General features: G+C 38.4%; 1 protein-coding gene across 1 annotated transcript in view; it reads right to left on the bottom strand.

Moving 5' to 3' along the window:
* Positions 1–12,395, bottom strand: part of LOC140331630 (uncharacterized) — a 254,451-nt gene that overhangs the window by 32,197 nt on the left and 209,859 nt on the right. The window contains exons 9-10 of the mRNA XM_072412809.1: positions 7,883–7,936; positions 2,933–3,037 (exon numbers count right to left, since the gene is read on the bottom strand). Of these exons, the coding sequence (XP_072268910.1) occupies positions 3,008–3,037; positions 7,883–7,936 (84 nt within the window). The 3' untranslated portion in view covers positions 2,933–3,007. The remainder of the gene's footprint in view (positions 1–2,932; positions 3,038–7,882; positions 7,937–12,395) is intronic.

The following is a 12,395-nucleotide window of genomic DNA, read 5'->3' as shown; positions in this document are numbered from 1 at the left end:
TTCTCCACCCAGTAAACTCCAAGAGATCTATTTATAAAACAGGGAACCTGACATTCCTCCAAACATTCCCTGGTGGGAATCAATTACAGCCACTGAAACACATAGACCTGGAAGATTCCAGGAAGGGAATGTCTGATTTCCTGTTTTTTGATTATTTTGACAATGCAGCAGAGCCTGACTGTTTGAGGCTATATATGTGTACAGATCACACAAGTGAAGGAGTAACATTTGAAACAACACGCAGAGTCAAAAGGACACAAAAGAGTTCTGAGCTATAACAAAGTAAAGTTTCCTCCAGGTTTTTTTGCTTTCCTCCTACTAAACCAAAATAAATTGGTCGGTTAATTGGTTTACTCCCATATTGGCCGCAGCGTGAATAAGGCTACATGTTGTATTTGGGCCATCTATCCCAACAGAAAGGTAGGGGATGGGAAAGACATTATTGTGTCGCCCAACCCTAACATGTAGAATAGCACCAGTTGATGCCCAACAAAATAGAATGTTTTTACAAACTATTCAGCTTCTTCTACAAAGACTTAGGGAGGTGCTTACCCATAAAGTTTACATATGACATATTACATATTAAACTAACCAATTATGATCATCCTATGATGCGCATGAAAATGGTGCCTTTAGTTTAAAAAGGTAATAATTGCTAGGCAGTGGTGGGATTCCCCAAACTAGTAGGGCCAAATGACAGAGAATGGTAGCAGGTATTTAAGGTATTTACTAGGCAGCGGGTGGGATGCCAGAGACTACTAGTGGGTGGTTGGTTGGCAGCAAATGGGAGGCTAGAGACTGAACACATGCGCCGAATTTTGGAGTATAGTGCAAGGCTCCACTGGTGGCCTGTTCTTATGGGTGGAATACCAGCTATCAGGACCTGGGGAGAACATATATAGATACAGCTATAGATACATTATAGAAAGCTTTCCTTTGAAAACAACCTAATCCTGGCTCCATTTATATAGAGTTGATTACATGCCTTTCTATTTATGAAGCTGGCATGATGGAAAGCCTGTGACATTACTTCAATAACAACATGCCCCCCAAGGAGTTTCTGCTCGCCCACTTTGCTGCCATAAGAGCATATTGGCAAATTCTTCCACATCATTGCATTCATAGCATTAGATAAACTCATCAGTAATAGGGATGGGATTTAAAGGTTCTGCGCTCATACAATTTAAATGGATTACTGGAATCTTGAGTGTTCATCCAATCTGTATGTTAAGTGAAAGACTCAATCCCTGGTAAGATCTGCTCTTGACATCGGTGTGCTTGAATGTCAACACGAGCCAGCAGGAAGAACGCTGCTTTGCAGTAGAAAAGAAATGGCTTATTTATAGTCACAAATTAACTGCAAACCATTTATATGTTAATTATCTACCTGCGGAATTCTTGAGTGCTACAGTGCATTTGTGGCTTGTTTGTGGGGGATTCAATGGCATATGTCAGGGACTGGAATCCACTTCAGAGTGGGAGCAAGAGGAGGGAGAGATATTGCAGCGGACTGTTCTGTATTGCCGCCTATCTATTCATGTCAAGAAAGACAAAGGAGGAAAGGGATTGGGGTGGAGAACATGACATGCCCCTGTGCACTCATTAACTAAAGCACAGAACAGCATGTGAATAATCACATTTCATGCAGGTGAGCCAGAGCAGATAAAAAAGACACTAATTATCGATTTCTTTTTTAATGCAAGCAGTATGAGTACCTGAATTTGGCAAGTATGAGCTTCTTTTAATGACTGCACAACAGAGCCCAAAGTGTGATAGGAAAAAAATGCACAGTATTCATGCAGTGTTTTTAGGAAGTTTGAGGACAGGGGTGACAAATCTGCAGTCCCTTTTTTAAGTCCTGTTGCAGTGTTATCAGCCCTAAAAAGAAGATGAGTCAAAGCACTAGATAAGTTGAAAATAAAGGAGACTATATTTATTTTTATATTGTATTTTAATTCAGTGTTCTCTCCAGCTCCTTTCAGTTGGGTGCACCGCCCGGCACTTTTTGAGTAACCACTTGGATGCTTTTTGCTGGTTACTGAAAACTTGGGTCACGATACAGGGACCGCCACTGCCTACAGCTTCTTCCCACCTAGCTTTCAAAATACATACAGCTTTACAAAGTGCTTTACACCATACTTAAAGGCCTGTGTAATGGTCTCCAATCACACCAATCCAACCCTGATGCTTTACCAGGCATTCCCAGGGTGACATACTAAATCTGATTTAAAACCTTTTGATGTGAACTGAAAATAGACAATTATTCTCAACAGGCCCCTCCGCAAGTAAATCTTTTGGATTTTTCCCAACTTTAATGTAAATTATAATACAGCGGTATACCGAGCGATAACCTTTATATACCCCCATCCACCTTTTGGGCTGGCAGCAAAACACATGCCACATGCAGACTGCTTATGCCAAACTATCATCTCTAACATCAACTGGATAATCGCATTGTCTAGCAAAAAAAAAAAAAAAAAAAACCCTTGCAAAACAAAGCTGAAACAGAAGAAAAAGCCTGATACAAAACAAACATAATAAAGTATTCTATTTCCAGGCGAGAATGTTTCAAGGAAAAGGGAAAGATAAGCAAGATTTTGTCACGCCTGAAAGTAATCCCTTTCTTGTTTGTCGAAAACTATTTCACCAGCTCCCTTTCAAATCTTTTTGATCATAATGAAAAGGAACAAATGCAACTTCACAGCGCCGAACAATAAAAACATATTCGCACATAAATACGAACACAAATAAAGATCTTGCTGCATCTGCTTTTCTTCTCCAAAAAAAAAAAAAAAGGTGAGAATATTTTATATATTCCAGCCTTAGTGCACATTTCTCATTTAAGAAAGCAAGAATTGAAGCTCTTACTTTCAGTGACAGGTGAACCACAGGGGATAGAATGGATCAAGATATGCACAGAGCAGCTGTCTACCTTTTTGGCTTTCCTCAGATATGTCCTGGCAGAGTCCTTGAAAGCTTCCTCCTCTTCGGGTTCCTTGGCTTGCAGCTAACAGACCCATCCCAACAGATACCAAACCTACAAGACAAGGCCATTCTTCAGGTCACAAAGTGCATAATTACAAGGGGAAAACAGCAAGGCAGACAGGGAGAGAATATAGAAGATTTAGTTTTTATTATTTCTCCCGGATAAGGGAGAATGATGGTCAGTACGTTTGTATGCCAAAATACAAATCACTGTACTCACCTCCGTCTATAATAAATTATAGTTTTAGTTCAAAGAGACAAGTTAAGGAAAAAGCAGACAAGGTACTAAATATATATCCGGCCAAAACTTTTCCTTGGATAGAGTTAAAGAGTTTTGGATAAAGTGGCAAAAAGTTAGAACCATGGTCAGGTATTTACAGCTCCGTTAGAAAGATTGTTCCTCACATCTGTGCTGCTGACAATGTAATATCAAACAGCATTCATAAAACAGCATAATAGCAGAAGGATGGAACCTTCATCAATTTCTCAGCTATGGTGGTAACACAACATAGGAGTCTCAATCGTTTTTAGTATATCTGAGTATAATTTTAAGGAGTTATACTTGAAGTCTTGTGTACGGGGACCGAACTGTGGTCCTCCTACGCTGTCTTCAGAAAAATGTATTTGACGTTTTCTTTATCTTCTAAAGAGGCTGAAAAGTGTGTATAGTGTAGAGTGTCTTCCTACACATTTTGGACCCTGAACTTCCTGGGGCAATTTGAAGTCACTGATGCCTGCAGGAAGTACCGTAAGGCTTTAGTGTATGGCTCAACCTGCTATCCTAAAATGATGAACAATGCCCCATCTTGGGGATCTATAATCGAATAAGACATATGGATAACTTCTGTACAGTAAATGCTTTTTAGTTTGGCCCATCCTAATATAATCTGGTTATAATTTATTTGTTGCTTCCTAAATCCTTGGTATAGCAGCCATTTTTTCTTATTAGATGGCCAAAGAGAATGAAAAAGTTGTATGCATTGTGATATTATTAGCCATCATATTGAGCTGTATTTGTGCTCAACAGCTCATAAAGTACATAGGCATTATGGAATCGAGGAATGATTTGCATGGTGCCACCCCCCTATCCTAAAAAAAATCTTTATGAATTTGTGATCAGAATAACTATTTGATTGTTTCGGTTTCAAAATTATTTATCAGCAAATGTTTTATTTGGATCGGGATGCAACATTTTCATGCAAACTCGTGCGCGATTTTGCCTTTTTTCTGTTTTACCTTAGTAAGCTTGCCAACTATGTTTAAAGTAATGCACAGGAGACAACCAGCCTCAGGTATGAATTCAATCTGTTATTTTACTTTGGCTCAGGAATCCCACTGATGTTTTCTGACAATACAGTGGAGATCTCCTCAGGACAGTTGCACAAATCTCATAAGGGAATTAAGTAATGGCCACAGGGTCTATATTTACATTGTGACTACAACTAATCAGTTAGCGACTGGTTTTCCTGTAATCTCTGCTGGCATTTGGAATTATAAAGAAGAGAGACAGAAGCAGTTAGATATAATGATAGATGGTGAACATGCAATGAATCTGTATTCTGATCCTAAATTATACTGGACTAGATTGAAGGGAGGGTTGCTATTATGACTGTGTATATCTGCTACAGACATCTGATCTGTGTGATGAATATCCCAGCAAGGGCCATGATGAAAGATTTCAATGATTTAGAGGTAAGTGGTTTTAAACTGAGAAAATCCTCAACCCTTGAGGCATAATGGGGGTACAGGATTTTTTAAACTATTGAACCTAGAATCAAAGTAGATATATTGACTTGATGTGTGAGATACCATGCAAGTAACGTTGGCCATGATTGGACCTTGATCTTCCATATTTTGTTTTGTGCAAAAACAACAGAACAATCTTACTTAGCCATTGTGTGTTTTTGTGAATTTTTATATCCATAAACATGAAACAAATCTTCTATCAGCTCTTCTGTTTCTAGGTAAAGCATAACCAAGCTATTAATTTGACATACTGATATCTAATAGGACTGGTCATGATGATGATTTCACAGTATGGGTACATAATGGGCAAGCCATTCATGGCCAAGGACTAACACTGGATGGGAACAAGTGAATAATTAACATTTCTTCCATTATGTGAACTCTTCCCACTGGCTGACCAGCACTTGGGTCCTTTCCTTAAACATAGAACAGAACCTGCAGCTATGTCGTCCACCAAGAGGGAGCCTAAGGCATCGGTAGATGAGCAGCTATTGATTAGCAGTCTTCAGACATGGAGCTATACTGTTGAGGGACCTAAATGGTTTTACGGTGAGTATATTTTTAAACTGCACCTAGCTTTTGGTCTAAACCCTTGCTGTGTACCCATGAAGATGGAATCTAATGGAGATGCAGAAAGCGAACCACCTAAAATATTTAAGGTGGACTCAAACAGAATATTTACTAAATGTCTTTTTTCTGTGTGCTATAAAGTATATGTAAAGGAAGAGTTTCATGTTTTATCCATCCTTTGCATCTGTGAGACTTTGGCTTGTGGCAAAATGTTAGGGCATCTTACATACAGATACATAGGGCATACATGTGCAGTATATACATAAAGAAAGCTCAGGTTTTATTTCATCATGCAGCATTAAGCCACTCTTATTTGTCATTTTTATATACAGAGCGCTATGGGTTGCCCAATCCTAGCAAAACTTCTATCTATTAGGGAATGAGCGAGTAGTGGAGAAGCTAGAAGAGGTAATAGGGGCATAGGGAAACAAATGTAAAATACTTATGGTCCAGTAGGTTACAAGTGATCAAAATATTTGGTATAAGTGCCATGAAAGGGTGGTAAATGCATGGCAGCAAGGCATATTTCTATGGTTTTGCTTACTGGCTGCAGACAGAAAAATGTTTAAGAGTTAAGATTAAAGAATAGGTAACATTAGAGCAATGCATTTTCAAGATAGCAAAATTTCCATGAATTGTGGACCAGATACTTAAGGTTGAGGGCTAAAGCATTGGCTATAATAAGGATACAGCATTTAATAACTATATGTGCTATATAACTTCAGCTGTGTTTCATGTGCTTTAATAAATAGGAGTCCTGCCATTGTAGAACGATTTGTTTATTTTGCTTGTTAATTTTTGTGTTTGCAAAACATGCCAGTCACTTTACATAATGTACAGCACACAATACAAAGACCAACAGATGGAAGTGCACAATACAATGAATGGATCACTTTCTGCATTTAGTAAATCATTAAATATGTGTTATCTAGAAAAAAAATTGTGCAAAACGTGCTTTTAATGAAGACAAATGTTTGGAAATTTGTGGCTTGCGAGGAAAGATCAGGAGTAACGTGCTGGAGGGCTCCTGAACAATAACAGTAAATGAAAAATAAAAAGGCATCGGCTGGTTAGACAAAATGTCTTGAAGCAGAACATTAAACATGAAGACAATTTTAGGGGGGTTCTGTGTGACAAAGAAATGAAAGCCTCATTTGAGCAGAAATGATAATAAATGTTTCTGTCCTGATTTATTCTCGCAGTTTGGATCCCAGTCAAGCTGCATGGAGCCCTATCATGAATCACTAACGTACAAACCGACATACTGGTGCCATTTTTTTTTATTGGATTTCTAGTTCATCAGACCCTTATTGATTCCACATTGAGGCTGTGAAGTGGTGGCACAACGTTATATATCTCCAGCACCATGCTTCACAGTTGGGAGAAGGATTAAGGTATGCAGTTTAATGTTTGGTAGAAATGTCCTACTCAAGAAAGTTTCTGGACTTCTCAACTGTATACTATCCTAGCAATGCTGAGAAAAACAAACTTCATCAAAAACAAGGTTTTTCTATAAGAAAGAGTTTGAAACTTTCTCAATTTTCTTGCTGTGTCCCAGCTGTGAAGATGCCAAAGTCAGAAAGTGAGGGGAAATACAAAAGTAATATCTTTAGGAGTGAACAGCTTCTTAGGTGACAGGCTTTAGCTAACACATGTAAAGTCATAGGCTTAAACAGAAAATGGGTTGCGTAATGAATTGCTAACCAATCTCCAGTGGTCAGTGTTTGTTCCTATGGCCTTTGGGGGCAATTGGCACCCAAGAAGGCAAGTTGTTGACCAAGGATAAACACTTGGAAATTTCCAAGGGAGGGAATAGTTCCTCATCCTAGAGGTGAGATTGTAGCTGGGGCCTGTGTCAGTATTGGTTACCCACAGGAAGGGAAGGAGCCTACGCATGAGGGCTACAGGACAGGATCTCACAGGGGTGCTCAAAGGACTGGGGCTGTTGAGAGTGGCCTACCCTTTGGAGAAATGATTGGAGAAAGTGGTACCAGTAGTCAACCAGGGGCATTAAAGAATAGTACCTAAGGGGCAAACTGGAAGTTAGTGTAGCTTATGGTGGATGAATGGGTCTGATGATATTTTCCTCTCTGGACTGTGAGTCTTGATACGTCTATTAGACATCCTGCACCCACCCCTCCTGCTGTTTCAGTTTTTCAATAAAGAGAATTTCTGGATTGGGCCTGTGGGTGTTTCTTGCCCCACCTGAAGATATAAAACAAAAACTTGGCTACTCATATGTGGGTTAGTGCTGCATAATATTCTGTCTGTGCTCAGCAGATGACTGATATTTGATAAATGATTGAGATTGCACTGCATGTGTGCTAAACATACGTTTGAGTTATATAAGGGCTTGTATTGTGGTTACCACCATGGCTGAATAGTGTTCCTTTTTAGATACTTGAATAAGAACAACCCCCAGCCATGAAGAGTCATAAAGATGACATAGCTAGCAGAAAGCTTTCACCATAAGTAAACATTCAAGCAATATTCACAGATCAATATTACAGGTAAGCTAGCGCATAATAATATTTCTCACAAAAGTTAATCTACTTATTTTTGTACTTTATTAGGTACATACCTGTATTACTTCATCGTCTTCTTCTAAAAGGCCTTCTAGAATCTCAGCAGCAAGCTGAAAAACAAAGTATTAATCATTAATCAATTATTTATACTTCAGAGGAAACTCTATGGGGCATTACGTTATTAAACAAAGGGTTCAAGTCGTGCAATAAAACCTAACAATGATAAGTGACTGGAGGACGTTAGAGCATGCTGATGCATTTACAGTTCACATGTATACAAAGAACAGAAAAGAGAACAAAATGAAGAATCCTAAAAGAAGAAATTCATATCTACATATAAGCTGAACATAAATGATTTGTTTTATTTGGTGAAATAGTCTATTGCTGAATGTTTTATGTCACCCCCACCTGTACCATCGGACTCAAATTGAGTAGCCCAGAGAGCATAAGATATCCTTTTCGCACATGGATTGGTCACCATAGTCCAGACCTTAACCCCATTGAGAATATTAAGGGACATCATCTGCCCCATTCTGCAATAAAGAACCTGTTGGGTTGCTTTTTTTAAGTTTAAGCGTTTAAAATGGATGATTTGTCCTTTCTGCAACCCCAAAACATTAGCACTCGCTGTTACCCAACGTTTGTCATCTCTACAGAAGTTATAAAATTAATATTTACAAAATTGAAATTACACAGACATTATGACAAATTCATAGTTGGGAATCTAGCAAGGTTATTAAAACTAGCAGCAGGTAAAGAGAGGAGAAGACATGATGAATTCTGTCCATATTCCCTTTTAATACCAATATATAAATTAACAATGACTGTATGCAAACATTAATTGCTTCTTTTGAAGACAATTCCTAGAGACATCATTAATTTATGTGAACTAGGAGCAGCTAATCTTTGCGGTATGAAGCCGGAGTAGACATGAGCTATTAGTGATATGGGTGCTATGCATTTCAAACACAGTGTGTCATTTTGCATTCATATATCTAGCAGGAGTTATTCTTCATATATATGCACGCTAAAGATTGCAGAACTGTCTATCCTGCTGTTACATATTTATTTTCTTGAAAGTATTTGATATTGAAGACAGCCAACAATAATGAAATCCTGAATTTATGTCGAAGTTGAGACACAAATAATAGTTCCACTCCTATACTGGAAGCAGAATTTGGTCCTCTGTGTTTATGGCTAAATTCTGGCAAGGAGCTCTAATGTCCCTGTAGGGCTTACAATGAATGCATCATACGAAGTACAGGCGGCTTATTTCTTTGGGTATCCTTTTGAAAATGGATAGCTGTCTAGTTGTGTCTGATGTCAGTCATTACCAGTCACAGACTTGGACAAGCATTTAGTAAATGAGTCCCCTTATTAAGTAGTCCCTCACCCTCATATTAGGTAAAAAAAAAGGTAGGTCACAGAGAAAAAGAAAATATATATAAAATTGGATTTATGTATGTGTGTGTGTGTATGTTCCACCATCACTCGAAAACACATGGAGACATTTCAACCAAACTTGCCATACATATGACTGAGACTCATGTAAGTGCACCAGTCATCTTTGTACAGCACTGTGCTATATGTGAGAGATGTATGTATGTATGTATGTATGTATGTATGTATGTATGTCATCACTGGGAAATGCATGGAGACATTTCAAACAAACTTGCTAGACATATCACTCAGACGCTTGTAAGTGCATCGCTGATCTTTGTGCGGCGCTGTGCTATATGTCAGAGGTATGTATGTGTGTATATATGTGTGTATATATGTATTGCTCAGTGACAGTGTGCCTTTTGCTTAGATACTTTTTTGGACTCTTTTACAAATTTCTGGCTCGTAATAAGGCCTTCGAGAAAACGTAAGGCCGTTGCCCGAGTTCAATCAAAGGCAAAATATATGAAACAACACCGTAGACAAGAAAATCCTGAGGACAGGAATAGAACTTGCCGCACTGCGAGAGAGAGGTTCTACATCTAGAGCTTCAGAGGCAGTACAACAGCATGAGGCCCGACTACAGAATAAAAGAGATAGAGCTACTACATCTGGAGCTTCAGAGACAGTACAACAGCCTAAGACCTGACTGCAGGAAATGAGAGAAAGAGCTACTACATCTAGAGCTTCAGTGAAAGTACAACAGCATGGGACCCAAGTACAGGAAATGCTGATGTTGTTGCTGATGTTGTAGACAAAATATCAAGATGAATACTGTCTCTCTGAGCAGGAAAGAGAAGTGGATGAGATTCTCTTCTGATTTTTTTGATTGCATATCTGATTTGCTGCAGGTAACAAATCTAAATCTAGACTTGAACTTGCCACCTACTAGGGTAACAAGGGGTAAATATGAAACAATTGTACATATTTTAATTTTATCCAGCTAAAAATATTTAAAAAAAATTAAAATGGAATTAGTAAGAATCATATAAAAAAAAAAGAAGCAAAACTTTACACATTGTGCCTAGTTTATTAACGCTCTCCAAGACTGCAGAAGATAGACTATCATGGGAGAGTGGTCAAGCAAACCTAGAATGAATTTCTTCAACCTCATTTGCTATTAGTCGGCAAATAGTTTCAATCCTAGACCAGATCTATTTCAGGTTTGCCTGATCTTCAAGGTTCTCCGATGATAGTCTAGCTTTTCCAGTCTTGGAGAGCTTTAATAAATCAGAGCGATTTTGTTTGCCAGTTAGAGGCACAATACCACCACAACATTCTGATCACTACGTTCTAAAGATGATGACGAAAACACCTGTCTTATATTTTTACTGACTTTTGGTAAAGGACACCAAGAACCTATTTATTATTGGCAGCAAAAATGTTATTAATATTATTAAACAGTATTTGTAAAGCACCAACATATTACGCAGCACTGTACATTAAAGAGGGGTTGCACAGGAACCTGCCCAAAAGGAGCTTACAATCTAAGAGGTGGGGGAATAAATAAAATACACATCCAGTTCTTTTCACTCACCCATTTCCTTTTATTGTAACTCACTATGGGTCTGTTAGTGTCATAAGTGTTCTCTTTATCTTAGCATGGCAGCAGTATGTTCCTGTTGCCAGTTATATAAAATCAAGCAAAGAAATGCATGCTTTAAATTTCTTTTTTAATATAAGGGTTTTGCACACGGTCAACTATTTCAGCCCCAAGCTTGGAAAATGGAAATGTTAACACAAGACTGCCCACTTTTTACTGGAAATGCAGCGTTTAAGCTGGTGGAAAAATTACATACTTCGGCAATCAAGCCTGACAGTGGTTCCTAATGCAAATCTTTACCTGCTAATGGACTTCAGAAACCACTTAGTGAACATTAGCCAGTGGCTAAAATACAGCTGAACACACTACTCCACATGCTTGGTTCTTACCAGAGTATATTAAAGTTCACAGTTGAGGTTAATTGCACTGTTTTCCCAAGCTTAACACGCTGCCGCATTAGGTCTGCTGTATACCAATGCCCATATACCTAACAGGTGAAAATAAAGCTGTGCTGGCATCGGACTAACAGAAACATGAAAACAACGACTGGGCTTTTTTGTCTGTAAATATAAGGGAACTGCTAAAAAGCTTTCAAAGTTATTGTAATCTGAAAAGATAATTAAGAGTAATTAGCAATATACCATAACCATCAATTGCCACAATATTTTCTTTTCTTCTAAATTAAATTTAACATCAATTATAGTATTTTTTTTATATTATTATAAGATTTAAGCTAACTGGATGTTTTCATATTCAACCAAAGAGCTTTAGAGCACAGAGTACACTTGATAAGTAAACTGGCACAGTTAGGAGTTTTTAAAGTCAGTGCAGTAAGCTTTGGATTTGTATCACTTTAAAGGGGAACTTTAATAAATAGCCTTGCTTCATTTAAGTAAAATGTTAAAGAGGCAAATTCTCCTCCAATCAGCTAGGCCTGAAGTCCTTCCAAAGCTACATACACACACTAGAACAGAAGAAGAACAGAACAGCATTTGTTTGTTGTCCCATTACTGGAAACAATTACAAAAGTTTATTTCCTAATACAGAAATCTGTACAAGGCTTAGGATATTCAAAATTTTGCAAGCTATCGTATGTAAATTCTTGTTGCCAGATGTGGAGATAAAGTTGACCCAATGTAAGCAATGCTTAATCTCCCTGGCAGTATAAATATTTGAGTATTTTTAAATGTCAAAGCAGTACATTTGAGACGTACATGTGGTTTGCCCACCCGCAATCTGCATCCCATGGCCTCTCATCCCTAAGGTTCACACGCCGGGCATGCGAGGCCAAGGGACACAGATGCCGCGCATCGACAAGAGGACACATATGCCGGAGGATGCTGCAGGCTCATGGGGACCAGGTAACCCTTAATTCCACCCCGAGTGTGGCTCAGGGTTATCTCTTTTTGTAATGAAATTTAACCCCGAGTCACACTCAGGATTACCGTTAGGGAGATTAAAACCTTTCCAATTTTGGAGGATAAGGACTTGCAGGCCGCCTTTAAGCACTCTAGTATTCATTGGAATTCAGTTCATCCAATAAAAATATTTCCAATTCCGGTCAGATCGGCGAAATGTTACACCTC

This window comes from Pyxicephalus adspersus, chromosome 5, assembly GCF_032062135.1.
Source record: "Pyxicephalus adspersus chromosome 5, UCB_Pads_2.0, whole genome shotgun sequence".
Taxonomy (NCBI): Eukaryota; Metazoa; Chordata; class Amphibia; order Anura; family Pyxicephalidae; genus Pyxicephalus; species Pyxicephalus adspersus.
The sequence above is the reverse complement of the archived record's forward strand: the minus strand, read 5'-3'. Positions and strand labels throughout refer to the sequence as shown.